The 17,801-nt window shown below is 53.8% G+C and overlaps 2 protein-coding genes across 2 annotated transcripts in view; both read left to right on the top strand.

Annotated features, from left to right (window-relative positions):
* LOC144098049 (RNA transcription, translation and transport factor protein) overlaps positions 1 to 17,801 on the top strand; it is a gene marked incomplete at its 5' end in the record, with an annotated part of 363,795 nt that overhangs the window by 135,229 nt on the left and 210,765 nt on the right. The gene's annotated exons all lie outside the window — the stretch shown is intronic.
* On the top strand, positions 3,566 to 8,150 carry LOC144096853 (uncharacterized). Its single transcript, XM_077629705.1, has 3 exons — positions 3,566 to 3,958; positions 4,038 to 4,457; positions 6,993 to 8,150. Exons 1-3 carry the CDS (start codon positions 3,566 to 3,568, stop codon positions 8,148 to 8,150), a joined length of 1,971 nt encoding a protein of 656 aa, XP_077485831.1.

The raw sequence follows: 17,801 nt of genomic DNA on the forward strand, positions 1-17,801 counted from the left end.
CAGTTCTTCTCGATGGCACAATTTGCCCTCTGGCGGAACATGTCTATCGGCATAACGACGAATCCTCCTTCCTTGTCACTGTGTATCGCCATGAGGGAAGCTTCTTTAAGTCGCTTCGCGATCTTCATAGGTTGCAATCTCTTTGTGCCTACTGGCAGTGCGGTACGTAGAATGCAGACAACTCCTTCCTCAATGATCCTGACTCAGTGTTGTTCACTCGCACGGTCCGCAATGTCTCTTATCATAGCAAGTAGCTGAGGTCTGCTTGCCTAGGGTTCAGAGCTAAAATTCGGGCCTTTTCTTATCTTAGCTCCCTTCCTGCATCGTCCGGAAGGACGGCATCCCCAAGAACTGTCAACAGGTTTGTCAGTAGAGAGTAACGCTCTCTTCTGTCTGGAAGGCTCTCCCGGACACGCTGCCACAGAAATTCAGTGGTTTGTCCGGCCAGCTTCTTGTAGTCTTGGAAGCGGTTTTTCCCTGACGAAGGAAAGCCATGTGCTTCTACGTGAAGCTGCAGCCGGTTTTGAAGCAAACGCGCCTGCCGGCAGAATTTGGACTTGAGAATCTTCATGATCCTCTTTGCGTGTCCCCAAGATGGTTGAACAAGTCCAAACACTGCCTGCCTTGATTTCTTTGGGTGTGAGTTCCCGTCTGAGGTAAAATGACAAGGTTATTTCCAGTGTATCAGAGGGCATCCAGCAAAAGCTCAAGCCCAAGAAGCAGCGTGTTGGGCAGCAAGATAGGAATCCTGTGCACTTCATCCCGTACCACCCTAAGCTCTCACACAATCTAACAAAACTACTCTACGAGTTCTTTGGGATGCCCTTCGGTTTGTCCGGAAGACCGAGCACTTTTCAGCGGCTTATTGACCGTGTGCTCAGCGACGCCAAATGGCATCACGCCCTCACCTACCTGGACATCGTCATCTACTCCCGTACGTTCGAGGAGCACCTCGATCATCTCGAGGATGTCCTGAGAAAGCTCAGAGCAGCAGGCCTCACACTCAACTCCGCCAAAGCGCAGCTGTGGAAGTCAGCCTACTCGGCTACCGCGTGCGGCGCGGCCAGGTGTCCCCGGACCAGGAGAATCTTCGCTCGATCCTGGAATTTCCAGCGCCGAACGAAGTCAAGGCCGTGCGCCGCTTTCTCGGGATGGTCGGCTACTACCGCCAGTTCATTCCCAACTGCGTACACGCCTGCAAGCCCTCCCCTGACAAAGTTGCTAAGGAAGGCAGCCCCGTGGGAATGGGGAGAGGAAGAGCAGACGAGCTTTCGTCAACTGGCTGAGGCCATCGCCGACACCGCGTCACTGAAACTGCCAGACCTAAACAGGCCATTCGTGATCCAGACAGATGCCTGCGATTTCGGCGTGGGCGCAGTGTTACTCCAAATGGAGGACGAACAACTCCAACCCATGGCATTTGCCAGCCGTGCGCTGACGCCGACCGAGCGCTCCTACTCAGTGACGGAGAAAGAATGCTTGGCAATCGTCTAGGCACCACAAAAAATCGAGATGCACGTAGAAGGAACCAGGTTCACGGTCTAAACCGACCACATGGAATTGACATGGCTAACCCGCCTTCGTGAGCCGAGAGGAAGGCTCGCGCGTTGGGCCCTGCTGCTACAGCGCTTCGAATTCGAAGCGTGCTACCGAAAGGGGCCACAAACGTGGTTGCTGACGCGTTGTCACGGGCGTCGGTGAATGACCTCTCCCCGGATGGTAGAGAAGAGGAGCCGCCGCACCAACTTCCCCGCGCGTTGGCAGAGCGGAGCCGAGGGAAGAAAGATCTCGCTCGACTGCACGCGCACCTCGTTGGTGTGAAGGTCCCCATCGACGTTGCGTTCAGCAGAGAAGAGCTTATCAAGGCTCAGCAGGAAGACTCGTAGGTCGCCGGTCTTAGTGAAGAGACGGGCCGCCCGACGAATCTAGTCAAAGGGCGGCCGGGAACCGCAGGGAATGCGGTAGGCGCGAGCTCTAGTGCAGCCTGCAGTGCTGCGGGTGAGCTGGAGAGTTTCCTGCTTGATGCCGAAGGAGCTTTGCTGAAATACGTGCCAGGCAAAGAGGACTCAAAGGAGTGCTTCAAAGCCGTCCTCCCGCAACAGCTCAGGCAAGCTGTGATGCAGCATTACCACGATGCGGACGGCCATGGGAGCGCGCCAGACATGGAAGAAACTGTCGGTTCGCTACCTGGCCTGGAATGAAGGTTAAAGTACGTGAATACGTACAAACCTGCCATGCCTTTCAAGATAGAAATCCGATCGTGAGCCCAAAGCCATGTTAAATCGTGGCGTGCGACCTGATCGGACCACCGACGCGCAGCAAAAGAGGCCACAGATTTGTGCTGGTGGTCACTTGCCACTTAAGCGGGATCGCTGAACTCTATCTGCTGCAAAAAGCCAGTAGGAAGGAGATCCTAGCGAGAATATCAGGATTATTCTGTCGTTTTGGATTCCCCGACCGGTTGATCACCGACGAAGCATCGTACTTCACGTCAAAGGTTTTTCGTGACACGTGCGCAGCAATGGGAGTACGGCAGCAGAAAACGACGTGCTATCATCCGCAGTCGAATGTGACAGAGCGTCGCAATCGGGGTGTGAAACCATTCCTCGGGCATACGCCCGGACGCACACCGACTGGGACGAGCACCTCGACGCCATCACCTTCGCGCTGCGAACGAGCGAAAACCACTCTACGGGCTTCACGCCGGCTTTCCTGATGTTCGGGAGGGAGTTACAGACGCCAATGAACACTGTCCTTGACAAAAGGAGGAATACTACTCCGGACGAGACGGCAGCTGCCGACTACGCGCGGCGTGTGCGAGAACACATAGAAAACGCAGTCAGTGAGCCAGCCTCAATCGCGCGAGAGCCAGGGCGAGCCAGAAGGCGGCCTATGACCGAGCGCATCGGTAGTTGGAATTCCAAGTGGGACATTTGGCTCTCAAACGCAACCACGCGCTCAGCGATGCGAGCACGGGATTTGCGGCAGGCCTCGCGGTAAATGGGTGGGCCAATTCATCGTTGCTGAGAAGCTCTCGCCACGTAACTACAATCTGAGGAATCCGAACTCGGCTCGACTCAGCGGGCCCATCGATGTAGGGGAGCTAGAAAGGTACTTCCAAAGGGAAGTCGCCGTGGAGAGGGAGGCTCCGGCTACGCGAAATCGCGGGGAAAGGTCGCTGCCCCCAGTGCACTCCTACAATACCCGCAGCAAGCGAAAGCGCTGCTTAGGGGACACACGGGGCGAACGGGGCCCGAGCCGCGCCGAAGGCTAATTAGCGGGCGAAGGACGGAGGCACCCCGGAAGATTGGATCCACCGGCACAAAGGGGCGGCCGAGGTCGCAAAAAGGTCAATGGACTTCAAAATTCTCAAGTGGGGACCACGCAATGACCTCGCCAACCCATGCTCCTCAGACGAACGGTGACTTGACCAAATGGCAAGCTACGACATATTAGAATTAAAGGGAAGAGCCAAGGGGAGCATGATTACGTTTCCCAGAGTACAGTGCGGGAAGACGGTCGTCAGCCCACAGTGACCGCGGCGCTCACTTCCCACGCAATCACCATGCAGGCACCGTCGCAATTGTCGCTAAATGAACACGGGGACCCGTACGCGAGCGTGCGGCTGACCACCAACGCCAACGGGCTCGCCGGCAATAGTCACAAAGAACCTGCGACCAGCCAGCGCCGCGGCAAGACGCAGGACTCCAGGCGCGACCGCGGCAGCATGGAGGCCGCGGTACAACGAGACAGCAGTCGGTGCCGCGGTCACACGCAGGGCCACGGCCGCGGCCACGGCAGCACGGAGGCCGCGATGAGGTTGAGCAGCACGCTGGCTGGCCGCAAGCGCCTGGCTCCCGCCACCAGATTCCGGGGGCCGCGCCCGCAACTCACCCCCGGATCATGCAGCCGGGCACCAAGCATCCGCTCCGGCCGGGACAGCCGGACCCCATCGTCGGTCCGTCGACACCTGGACCCATCAGGCCGGCGATGCGGCACCTCGCTCCTACGTGAGCGTGGCGCCGTGGGATTGGCAGATGCAGGTGGAGGCGGGCCTGCCGCGGGAGCGGGTCCCCTGCATTTTTCATGGCGGCACCGTGGAGGACAACCTGGCGGCGCACCCAGCCACCGTAATGCCACCGGAGCCGGCCGCCACGTACTGCCCGGAATGCAGCGGCTTGGTCATCAACCGGCACACACACTTCGCCTCCCGCTACCGCCGGCAGTACCTGGAGGGGAGCGACCTCAACGCCGAGGTGGTGCTGGCCCGGATGGCCCGGGACCCTGTGCTCGCGGCCAGGGTGCTTCGGGTAGAGACAGCCCCGGATCCCCAAGCCCTGGTCGCACAACCCGGGCCAGGGATCGAGCCTCCTGCTACGCCGCCCTCCCCAGGAGCACCAGCCCAAGAGGACCACGAGATCGAGGTCATTGCGATGGACTTCGATCTGCTGGGGGATGTATAAGCGGCAAACAATACAGGTAAAAGCTTTAATGAGATTATTGCAGTCTACCATCCGCTGAACTTAGGGGACGTTCTGTCTTTAAGGAAGAAGAGTGTGGAGGAAAGCGCACGCTTTCCTCCTTCCGCACGGGCGAGTATCCAGAAGGTCTGCTCGAGAGCGCTGAGCCGCCTCCATCCTCAAATCGATCGCAAGCGCGCACCGCCAGGCGCCAACAGAGCGGTCGCTGATTGGCCGAAAGTGACAATGGGCAAGTGCGCCGAGATCGGTGGTTACCGGCCGTGGCCGGAGACTTCAGCGAGCCCCGACAGCAAAAGGACGCAAGGTAAATACCTCCCATCTTCCCTCTTTGTTGTCGCCATCTTGTCCCGTCAGCCGCACGACCAAGCCAGACGGCAAGGGTCGCAGATCATTCAGCCACTAGCGATTTTGGGAGAACCCAATAAACGATTGGCGGGCAAAGCGTCTTGTTCCGTGTGTTTATTTCGCATTTCCGCGGCGCCGCCGTGAAAACGGCCGCGCGTGGTGTGCGATACCAGGAGGTAGGATTTCACGGCCTAGACCTCAAAGGAGCCTCAACGGCCTAGTAAGAAACCCCCCCCCCCCCCGCCCCCTCCCAAAAAAATATCATGTAAAAATATCAATTAGGAGCTCATACGCAGCATCCGCACGTTGAGAAGCATAAGCACCACTACAGTCGAGCCGCCGCGGTGGCTCATTCGCTATGACGCTCGGCTGCTGTCCCGAAAGACGCGGGCTCAATCGCGGAAGCGGTGGTCGAATTTCGATGGAGACGAAATTCTAGAGGCCAGGGTACGGTGCGTCAGTGTCAGTTCACGTTGGAGAAGCCCAGGTGCTCAAATTTTCCGGAGCCCTTCACTACGGCGTCCCACATAACCCGAGTCGCTTTGGGACGTTTAACGCCCATAAACCAAACCATTCCAGTAAACTTTACACAGTTCCTCACGAAAGGGATCCAAGTTTTCAACAGGGATTGTTTTAAATTAGGTAGATTGCTTTGTTTTCTTTTTTACGTTACGGTTCAAACTGAAGAAAAACTGACAGGTGGCCGCTGATGTGATATGGGAGAATGCCGGATCTAATACCGGCCTGAACGCAGTTTGTGTTGAACAGATCAAGACATGTTGAACTGTCACAAGTAACTTTCGTAAGGTTACGCATGTGGCTTAAACACCCATATGAGTGAATCAGCAGCTCGATTTCACGCCTAATTGTAGTACTGGCTCAAAGATCTATATTGAAGTCACCACCGGCACTGAAAATCAAAAATGTATTAGTAAAACCCTTGAAGGAAGTGAAAACAACAATCAGAATTTATACGTCATCATCACTATAGCCTGACTACACCCACTTCCGGGCAAAGGACTCTCCCATATCTATCCGATTAACCCTGTCCTTTTCAGCTGAGGCCACCGCATCCCTGCAGACTTCTTATCCGCCCATTGAATTCTGTGCTGCCCCCTGCAGCGCTTGCCTTCTCTTGGAATTCACTCCGTTACCCTTAAGTACCAGCGGTTATCTTGCCTTCGCATTACATGCCCTTGCCAAGCCCATTTCTCCTCTTGATTTCGAATAGGGTGTCATTTACCCGCATTTGTTCCCTCACACACTCTGCCCGCTTCCGGTCTCTTAACGTTGCATCTATTATTTTTTTTCCTTAGGTCGCTGCGTTGTTCTTAAGCTGAACCCATTTTGTTAGCCTCCACGTTTCTGCCCCATAGGTCAGTACCGGTAAGATACAGCTATTTTATATCTTTCGCTTGAAGGATATTGGTAAACTGCCATTCATGATCTGAGAGAGCCTGCCAAATGCGCTTCAACCCATTCTTATCCATCTAGTTTGTTCCCTCTCATGATCCGGATCAGCTGTCACTACCTGCCCTAAGTAGACGTATTCCTTTACCACTTCTAGCACCTTGCTGCAAATTGTGAGCTGATGTTCCTATGCAAGACTATGCAAGACTGTTGAGCGTTACTTTGGTTTTCTGCATGTTAATTTTTATAAACACCACTCTGCTCTGCCTGTCTAACTCATTGGTCATGCTTTGCAGTTCATCCCAGGAAGGCAATGTCATCAGCGAATCGCTGATTACTTAGGTACTCTTCGTTAACTCTTATCCCCATCTGCTCCCAATCCAGGCCTCGGAACACCTCCTGTAAACAGGCGATGAGTAGCATTGGCGATAACGTGTCTCCCCGCCTCACACACTTCCTCATTTGAATTTTACTGCTGACTTGGGGGGCGCTGCGAGCGCGCGACGTGAGCAGACGTGTGTCTCTTCGGCTCCGCCGATTTTCGGCTGGGGCCACGTCCCAAATCATTCTAGCCCGGCAAAACTGGCGTCAAACGAGCCGGAAAACATAGCGGAACACCTGGACTCCGAATTCGTCCAGGTAGGCCGATTTTCACTAAATTTACGGCCGTTTTTCGACCGACCACGTCGGCGCTGTCGTTAAGCCTAACGGCGTCGCCAACGCCTGGTCTGGTGGAATTGGCCCTCCGAGGACAAGATAGCGACTTCCGCGCAAGAAGTGCGCGGCTACGACCCTGAGGCGATGTTGTGGACCTCGGTGCCCACCACCGGAGATTCAAATTCGACGGTTGCTCCCAAAATTCGGAGTCAAGCTTTGCTTCAAGCGGCTGCACGCCGCTCCCAAGACAAAGCCCAGATGGCGGCGTTCGGCGCCGCCCCGGCCGCCGGTTCGTCGGTCGGAAACGTGAACGCTCCCGCGACGCGCGCCACGGGAAGCAAGGACAAGGCGTTCTCGAAGTGGAAGCCGCGTCCAATGCCCAAACCGACACCTGAAGACTACGTTATAGTTATAAAGCCCAGAGAAAGCGTTTCTCTTCACGAGGCGTTCACAGAAACCGGCTACGGCACTGCCATTTCAGCGTACCTCGGGTTGAAACGGGCCCGCGCCATCTCCGTTCTACCCTCACGAGAGCAAAACCTCATCATTGTGCATACCCCGGACATCGAGGCGGCCGACCAGCTTATTGGGGACTTCGCAGTAAATTCCGACAGTGGGTCGATCCCGCTTCGGGGTTACCTAAGACAAGACGACGGCAACATGTGCCACGGCGTGATCGTGGTCCATAACTCGGACACCACGGAAACTCTTAAAGACCGAGTGTACTGGCGCGCCGGCACCATCCTGGAAATCCGGAAGTTCGGGACATCCAACAAAGCACGCATCACTTTCGCGGGTAAGGAGAAGCCCCGTTACGTACATTATGACAACATGGTCGTCTCTGTGAGAAACTACTACAAAACTATCCCGGCGTGCGGCCAGTGTGGGGTCGTCGGGCATCGCGCTGATGCGTGTCCAAACCTGCGATCGAACACCTGTGGACTCTGCGGATTCCAAGCTCCGCTAGTGGAGGGGGTGCGGGCTCCTCACAACTGTGTTCCCCGGTGTTCTCTGTGGGGTGGCTCCCATGCCACCAACTCTCGTGACTGTGCAGCAAAATTCCGCACACCGAAGACGAAAAAGAAAAAAACGGCGTCCAAGAAGAAAAGCCGCCATCTTGGGCCTCCCGGCGATCAGCATGGCCAGGAAATCTCCAACACCGAGAATCCACCTACCGGAGGTGCTGCAAAACAACCATCCAAGGTGTCGCCACCCCACGGCGGACTAGGCGAAACAGTCGACAGAAACGCGCGGTGATACCAGGGCCTGGGTCAACGCAGTCAAAAATGGCCACCAGGTGAGCGGTTCGGGTGGGGCTGCTTCTCTCACCCCCCTTTCCACTCCCTTTCCAAGGGCGCATAGCGCCGAGCAAGATCAAATAGCAGCACTCAGGGCCCAAAATGAGATGCTGCTAAAGAAAATTAACGAATTGGAATCTAAAATCAACCAGTCTTCTTCTCCCCCCTCGCCTCCCGCGGCTGAGGTAATGGAGAGTGAGCTCGTGGTACCGAAGGCGGCAACAAGTTTGGAGGCCGCATTCGAGGCCCGCCTCGGGGCCACAGAGGCCCGATTCGCCGCTATAGAAAATCAAATTTCAATGATGGTAAACGCCATCTCCAAATTGCAAGAGACAATCCCCGCGATGATTGCCCAACAAATTGCGAATTCTTTGCGCTCCTCGCGCAGGCCCGGCGATCCCTTACCCGGCCGCCCTCACAAAACTTCTAGACGCACCCCCGAGGTAGCCGACGACGACAGCTGCTCACTCTCTGGTATGGAGGACACCCCCCTTCCTGCGAGTGTTGGCTCCGGAGCAGTGTCAGTAAAACCCCTCCTCAATCTAAATGACCATGGCGAGCAGCCCTAAGATCAGGCGCTCCCCAAGAACCAATTCGGCCACCCCCGTCCAAATTGTCCAGTGGAACTGTCGGGGCTTCCGTTCTCGCGCAAAGAGCGCGGATCTCCGACTTTACCTTTCAACTTTCGATTCTCTTCCCGCGGTGGTTGCCCTCCAGGAGCCAGGGAGTGGCGTCACCCTCACAAATTACATCCCCTTTCAGCAGGGCCCCTCTTCCTGCGTCTGCGTGCATAAAAATTATACGGCTAATCTAGTTGACTTGGAACTTGACACAGAATATTCCTATGCGACGGTGACACTTCTTCCGCTCAAGAAACACGATGCACCACTCCACGTACTCAACATATACTGTTCCCCCAAACTCAAAAATGTAACGTTCGCAGCACTCTTTAGCCGCGCTCTAAAGGCTGCGGGCAGGGACCCCCTGGTGATTGTGGGCGATTTCAACGCCCACAGTACACTATGGGGATACGTGCGTGAAGAGAAGCGGGGACGCAAGCTAGCGGAACTCGCGTCCACGCTGGGCCTGACTTTTCACACTGACCCTGCATATCCAACGCGGCTGGGTAATTCCGTGACCCGGGATACATGTCCGGATCTCACCTTTACCAAAAAGATTGTACACGCAGAATGGATCAACACCGAGGAAACCCTCGGTAGTGACCACTGCCTTATCAATACCACCGTAAGGACTAAATCATTGGCAAGACCCCACGCACAAGCTCGGCTTCCAGACTGGAATAAGTTCCGGCAAAACTACATCAATTCGGCGTCTATCCACGAACAAGGCTACCACGCGTGGGCACAAGGATTGGTTACACACCTTCGTTCGGTGGAAACACAAATTCAGCTCTTGGAGGCCACTCCGGAGGTGGACAACCACCTTCTGCACCTCTGGGAGGCGCGGCACAGCCTCGTCCGCAGATGGCGCCGCCAAAAACGTAACAGAAAGCTCAAAATTCTTATCGCCGAGCTCACCCAGCGAGCGGCAGAGTACGCGGCCCAACTCGACGACTCGAACTGGGTAGACCGCTGCAACACGGCGGCCAGACAAATGTCGAGCCGGAGCACGTGGCGCCTTTTCCGTGCCCTAATTGACCCGACTCAAACCCGCGCCGAGACACAAAAACATCTCCAACGAGCTATTCATAGCTTCGATGGAAATACATCAAAATTAGCATGCAAACTGCGCGACCAGTATCTTTGCACTAAGCAGGACCGCGGAGGACCCGCGTTCTCGTATGCAGGTTCAGAGAACGCGAATTTGGATCAACCGTTCCAGTTGCATGACCTCAAGGCGGCCCTAGCTAAAATGAAACGAGGAACGGCACCGGGCAGGGACAAGATAACTGTGAAAATGCTTGCTAATCTTCCCGATGCCGCCTACGAAACCCTCCTCGCTCTCATCAACTCGATCTGGCTTGGTGAGGCACCTCTACCAATTGAATGGAAGGCCGCCCTGGTAACTTTCATTCCGAAAGCCGGCAAAGCCATAAACACAGACAACCTCCGCCCCATCTCCCTCACGTCTTGCGCGGGAAAGCTGATGGAGACCATGGTGCGGGATAGGCTGTCTGGGTTTCTGGAAAATGAACATACATTCGCAGACATGTTCGGTTTCCGCCCGCAGAGGTCCGCTCAAGACGTTCTGCTTCAACTCGACCGAGAAATTCTCAACCCTGTCGAATATCCCTTCAACGATAAGGCAGTACTCGCCCTTGACTTGAAGGGGGCTTTCGACAATGTCACACACGAAATCATCCTGCAACATCTCTCCCAAACGAACTGTGGACATAACACGTTTCAGTACATCAAGCAATTTCTCTCGGATCGACGAAGTTTCATCCGAATACAAGACGAAGAACACGGCCCATATAAACTGGGAACGAGAGGAACCCCACAGGGTGCGGTCCTCTCGCCATTACTTTTCAATCTGGCCATGATGAAACTCCCGGCTCAGCTGGCGAAGGTCGAAGACATCCAGCACGCGCTGTACGCCGACGACATAACCATCTGGGCCAAACACGGATCGGTTGGAGACATTGAGGCCAACCTGCAGCAAGCGGCGGAGATCGTGGACGCTTACGCCCGCCGCTGCGGCCTTCAGTGCTCACCGTCCAAATCCGAATTTGTGCACATTCGCCCGTCGATTCAGTGCGCCACCAAAATGGAACTATCTCTGGCCAGCGACCCGATACCCGAACACGATGAGATTAGAGTACTTGGTCTCCTTATCCACAAACATCGACGGGCTGATACCACACTAGCAAAACTGCGCAAGGTGGGGGACCAGGTGGGCCGGATGGTCCGCCGGGTTTCCAACAAACGCGGGGGGTAACGGTGCAGAGACGCTTTGCGGCTGGCGCATGCATTCGTGACCAGTCGAGTCCTCTACTCGACTCCTTACCTCCACCTGCGCAAGTTTGATAAGAACGCCCTCGAAGTTATTCTCAGAAAGATGTACAAGCGTGCCCTCGATCTCCCGATCACCACATCCAACCAGCGTCTCATGGGCCTGGGGATGGTTAACACATTCGCGGAGCTCCGGGAGGCGCACTTGACAAATCAATACACAAGGCTTTCAAAAACGCCGTCGGGTCGCCGCCTATTAGCCCGACTACACATCCACCACCCAACACTTACGGAAGAGCGCGTACGCATTCCTGAAATCTGGAGATACGCCCTGCACGTACGCCCTCTTCCGGCCAACATGACACGTGACGACCACAGTGGCAGGCGCCTTGCGCGGGCGGAGGCACTGGCCCGTCACTATGGGAACAAACATGGCATCTTCTACGTGGACGCCTCAGGCCCTCACCATGGGGGGTGGTACACGGCCGCAGTCGTCCACCAAAAAATCGTGGTGAATGGCCTAACGTTCCGAGCTCAAGACATAACACATGCGGAAGAAGTTGCCATCGCGTTAGCCGCCGCAGACCAGGAGTCGCGAGTGGTCGTCACCGACTCGAGAGGGGCCTGCAGAAATATTAAACAGGGGTACATTCCTCTCTTTGCGCATCGCATCCTTCAAAACAGTAACTACCTCGGGGCCCCCGCGTCTCGAACGATTTATGGGCTCCAGCTCATATGGGCCTCGAAGGCAATGAAACGGCAGACACCGCCGCCCACGCGCTCACTCTCCGGGCAACGCCTTCAGACCCTTTGGATACGGATCCCGAACCCAATCCGGCCCTCACTTTTTGAGAAATTACTGAATTATTCCAATTCGGCCATGCAATTTATCACAAGCCTTGTAAGGGCCTCACAAAGGTGGAGGAACGCACACTCCTCCGCCTTTACACCAAAACACTGCTGTGCCCGGCAGTTTTAAAACACTTTGATCCTGCCTGTACAGGAGAAAGCCCACACTGTGCGGAGAAGTCTTCGGACATCTTTCACATGGTGTGGGCATGCCAGTCAACCCCGAACCTCGCCCCCAAACCCAACCCCACCTGGGAGGACTGGGAGGCAGCCCTGCTCGGCTGCTCGGACCTAGCAAGCCAGAAGGCCCTGGTCCACCGAGCCCGAGTCGCGGCGGTCGCCAATGGGCTCCTGTAATGAGGAGCCCAACTAGAGATTGCGAGAGGTTGCTCCGGCTACCTCAAGCTTCCTCCCTGAAATAAAGTTTTTTCACACACACACACTGCTGACTTTATGCAGGACTATGGTAACTGTGCAGTCGTTATAGATATCTTCCAGTGTTTTCACATCAGGCTATTCTACACTGATTCCGCAACGTCTTTATGACTGCTAAGGTTTCTGCTCAGTCAATTTCTCGCAATCAATCAATGCTGTATATAGGAATTGTTTATAATCTGCGCATTTGTCTATCACTTGACTGGTAGTTTGAGTATGATATATTGTCGAATATACTTTACGAAAGCCTGCGTGGTCATTTGGTTCTTGGAAGTCTAATTATGCCCTGACTCTATTAGCGATTACCTTAGAACATACTGTTGTATATGTGGTTTCGGTTTCGGTTTGGGGATCACCTGCCGCCAGAGGCACCAGTGTCGCTATGTGTATATATATGACTGTATGTGGCAATAAACGGGGATGGTTTTGGTTGCTAGCAGTTCGTGTACTTGAGCGGCACCCGCCGCTACAACATTGGCGACGAGGACGGGATCTTTTCGGGGGGCGTGACTTTCGCCGCTTGCTTTCCGGCGCCATGAGCATTTCTGGACTCGCGCCGCCGCCCCCGCTCCTGCCTGTGCCTGGTCGACCTGCTGTTGCGTAGCCGCAATGGTTCCGCATCTTCGAGAACTACGTGCTTGCTTCGGGGGCCTCTGACTGCACGCCGGATCGTCGCCTCGGCGTAGAAGGTCAGCGCATATTTTACACATTACCACTTCCATCGTTGGACAACGTCAAGCTCGGTGAGCAAACTGCTACTGAGAAAACGTCGGAAGATAGCAAGGGCACAGGCGACACAAGGCCTGAAGTATCGTCGTACGATATCGCAGTCGCCGCTCTGCATGCTCATTTTTCGGCAACAAGCAATGTTGTTGCCGAACGGCATCGTTTCAGTAGGCGAGTTCAGCAAGCTGGTGAATCAGTGAATGAGTACATCACTGCATTGCGGGAGCTTTCTGCTACATGCTCTTTTCCTGCCGAAGAAGATTCGTTGCGTGACCAGTTCGTTGCTGGTATTTCGTCTCGGAGCTTGCGCGAGCCTCTTCTGCTTGAAGGATCGTCTCTCTCGTTCGCTAGAGCAGTACTACTGGCAAGGCAGTTTGAGCAGGCGTACAATGATCTGCAAGAATTTCCTTCTGTAGATGTGGAATACTCGTGGAAATACGCCTTCGCGTACACCAGAATCCGACGAGAGCTCGAAGTGGTCGCACAACCGCCAGTCTCGTTGTTATCGCTGCGGTTCATCCCGGCACAATGCAGCATCAGTTCGCTGTCCAGCCAAAAGCAAGCGTTGTCACCATTGCGGTGTCATGGGTCACTTCCGCTCTGTTTGCCAGAAACGAGGCTCCGCTCCGGTGCGTGAGGTAGACAGCCAAGACTCTCCTAGCGAGGAAGTTTTGAGCATTCTGGCTGTGACGACGGCCGCTCGCTCCGCTGTTTACGTCACAGTTTCGATTGACCGTGCGGACATAACTTTCTTTATAGATTCTGGGTCGTCAGTTTCCATTGTTACATACCATCTTTTTAAGCAGTATTTTGAAGGCCAAGTACTTTTGGCCCCGACTGTCCGGTTACTGGACTATTCAAAACAGCCAATTCCGGTTCGTGGCTCTTTCTTCGCTGACGTTACGTACAAAGCTAGCACAACAAGCCTTCTTTTCTACGTCGTAGAACAAGGCACCTCACTCTTGGGTATCGATGCCATCAAGGCCCTCGGTCTACAGATTGATGGGTCATCTCTGCAATGCCTTGAAACGACGCTAACTTCTAATTCTCGAAGGGAACAGCGCCCTGACCCGACGAAAGCCGTGCAGGATATTAACCTCCCAAAGGAATTAGTTGGCGAGTTTGGATCTCTTTTCGATCCAGGCCTTGGCCTCGCGAAAGGTTTTTTGCATCACGTCAAAACGCGATCCACGGTGCAGCCAGTGCAATCCAAACTTCGGCGCCTTCCGCTCTCACTACGACCATTGGTCTCGGAAGAGCTCCATCGGTTGGAAAATCTGGACGTGATAGAGAGGGTGGAGGCATCTGAATGGGTGTCACCCATTGTGGTCGTTAAGAAGAAAGAGGGAGGTATTCGCCTCTGTGTAGACCTTCGACAAGCAAACAAAGCTGTCGTAATAGACAATTTCCCCCTTCCTCATACAGAAGAGCTATTGCATAGTTTAGTGGGGGCTACAAATTTTTCTATGCTAGACCTCGCATCAGCTTACCACCAGGTCATGCTTCACCCTGCGAGTCGCGATTTGACCGCATTTATAACTCACGAAGGCCTCTTTCGTTTTAAACGAGTGTGCTTCGGACTGGCTTCCGCGCCTTCTGCATTTCAGAGTATGATGTCCAAAGTCCTGCAAGGATGTAAGGGCGTCCTCTTCTATATAGATGACATTATAGTATTCGGGCGGGACCGGCAGGAGCACATAGATAACCTTGCAGCAGTACTTCAACGCATTCAAGAGGCAGGACTCAAACTGAACAGCAAATGTATCTTCGATACGCAGGAACTTTCATTTTTGGGTCACAGGATCACAGCAAGTGGTATTGTTCCGCTGGAGGAAAAGGTTGCTTCCATCAAGGATACACCGGCACCCACCAATACAGCCAGCCTTCGATCGTTCCTGGGACTGGTCGACTACTACTCTAGGTTCGTTCCCAACTTTGCCGATATGGTTGAACCGATGCGCGTTCTGCTTCCAAAGGGGCAACCATTTGTTTGGTCTGGCGAGGTAGACTCCAGTTTTCGAAAGACCAAAGAGGCACTTGCGTCCAACATAGTCCTGCGGATGTTCGATGCATCTCTTTCAGTTGTTGTTTCCACTGACGCTTCAGACTGTGGGCTTGGAGCGGTTCTCCAACAGGTGGAGGGAAACTACACACTGTCGCCTTTGCTTCTCGAGTGCTTTCATCTGCAGAGAGGAGATATTCAGTAGGAGAACGCGAAGCGCTTGCGTGTGTTTGGGCGTGCGAGAAGTGGCATGTTTACTTGTGGGGACGCCATTTCACGTTGCTTACTGACCATCAAGCCTTGGTCGCATTGCTGTCTACTCAAGGGCCAGGAAGGCGTCCTTTGCGGATAGCACGGTGGGCGGAGCGCCTACTGCAGTACAACTATACAGTAAAGTACCGGAAGGGTTCGCAAAATCGAATAGCAGATGCGCTCTCTCGCCTCCCTGCGTCACCTCCTCAGGATGAAGAGACTTTACCAGACGAAACTGTATCAGTTGCCCTTATATCTTCTTGCATTACCAGGGAAGGGTTTGAACAGGCCCAGTCGGAAGACAGCACACTGCAACGAATCAAGGCCTACATTGAATCGTCCTGGCGTGCGCAAAAATCTCTGCCGGGTGAGCTTTAACCTTTCCTCAAACTTCGCGATGAACTGTCAGTGGTGGACAATTTGATTTAGCGTGGCGAACGCCTTGTGGTTCCCGCATCACTTACAGCGCGGATAATTACCGCTGCTCATGAGGCTCACCCTGGAATTGTACGAACGAAAGCACGTCTGCGAGAAAAATTTTTGGTGGCCAGCCATGGACAGGCAAGTCGAGCTAGCTATTCAAACGTGTAGTATATGCCAAGCAGCGGACAAGAACACGAAGGTTATGGCTGCACCATTGAACCCGGTCCCCTTACCAAAGGAACCGTGGCTAAAGCTTGGCATGGACATTGTTGGCCCATTTGAGAGAGCACCACACGATTGTCGATATGCGATCACGCTGGTCGACTACTTTTCAAAGTGGCCCGAAGTATACTTTTGCAACCAAGCCACAACACGCGCAGTAACAGGCTTCTTGGTGTCAGTGTTCGCACGTGAAGGTTACCCAGAGGAAATTATTTGCGATAACGAGCCACAGTTTTCATCTCGAGAGTTCCAAGCTTTTCTGCAGGATCGCGGCATCCGCTTGCGGCATTCGTCCGTATACTACCCACAAGCAAACGGACAGGTAGAACGGTTCAACAGAGTTTTTAAAAGCTTTGTTCAAGTGTCTACACTCGAGCAGCGTCCCTTACGCCAAACGGTTACAGAATACTTGGGCATTTACTGTTGTACGCCGCATGCCACAACTGCAGTTGCTCCAGCACTTCTCCTGCATGGACGTCTACCAAGGACTCAGCTCGATGTCGTTGGGTATCCGTCAGCAATATTTGCAACCGACCCTACTACAGAGCTCCACCGCCTACGCGAGCGGGTGAAGCAAAAGCAGCAATCCAGTGAACTATACACAGACGCTCGCAGGGCCGCAAGGGAAACCAAAGTGAATGTTGGTGACTTTGTACGAGTACGCAGACAAACTGCTTTTAAAGGTGACCTGGCTTTTAGCCGCCCAAGAAAAGTGATAAGAAAACAGGGGCAATCGTCCTTCCAACTTGATGATGGAAAAACGTGGAACGCTTCAATGTTGTCAAGGATGCCACGAGCTTCTGCATCTATCTGTGGGTGGGGGGAAAGGAGTGATACAAATGACACCGCTAGGGAAAGCAGCTCACCGCCTACCTTGGAGAGACCCGTTTCAGAAGCGCCAACCGGAACTTCAGCTGTGGCTGCTGCGAAGCAGCCGCCTATGTCACCAGTGACCGGCTGTGAGCCGGAAGAGACTTCGCTTGCCGCCAGTGGTTTCTCAGAAGCATCGAGACCTCAGCGTAGGGTACAGCCATCAAGGAATAGACGACCTCCAGACCGCTATGGACACTAAGTACAGAAAGACATGTTTTGCAGTGAACATGAACGTGTCACAATTTGCACGAGTGTTGAGTTTGCTGACGTTGTGAAATATGGACATAAATGGAGTTGTATCTTGTTTTCCTCTTTTTGTTTTATATTTTTGTATTAAGTGCATAAGACAAGCACATTGTTGTTACTGTAAATATAATTCTGTAAAAAAGCATTAACGTACTACCACTACTAAATCACTAACCCATGTAGCTGTCTTTTTTTATAAGGAAGGGAACATGTCGTATATGTGGTTTCGGTTTCGGTTTGGGGATCACCTGCCGCCAGAGGCACCAGTGTCGCTATGTGTATATATATGACTGTATGTGGCAATAAACGGGGATGGTTTTGGTTGCTAGCAGTTCGTGTACTTGAGCGGCACCCGCCGCTACAACACATACCTTGTAGGCAACGGACAGTAAGCGGATCGCTCTGTCATTTTGCAAGTCCTTGACGGCTCCTTTCTTATGAATTAAGATAATATTCAGTAAAACTTCTTTTTTTAATTTTTTTTTATTGGTTTTTGGTGGAAAGGAAATGGCGCAGTATCTGTCTCATATATCGTTGGACACCTGAACCGCGCCGTAGGGGAAGGGATAAAGGAGGGAGTGAAAGAAGAGAGGAACAAATAGGTCCGTAGTGGAGGGCTCCGGAATAATTTCGACCACCTGGGGATCTTTAACGTGCACTGACATCGCAC

The sequence above is a fragment of the Amblyomma americanum genome, chromosome 7 (genome assembly GCF_052857255.1).
Source record: "Amblyomma americanum isolate KBUSLIRL-KWMA chromosome 7, ASM5285725v1, whole genome shotgun sequence".
Classification (NCBI taxonomy): domain Eukaryota; kingdom Metazoa; phylum Arthropoda; class Arachnida; order Ixodida; family Ixodidae; genus Amblyomma; species Amblyomma americanum.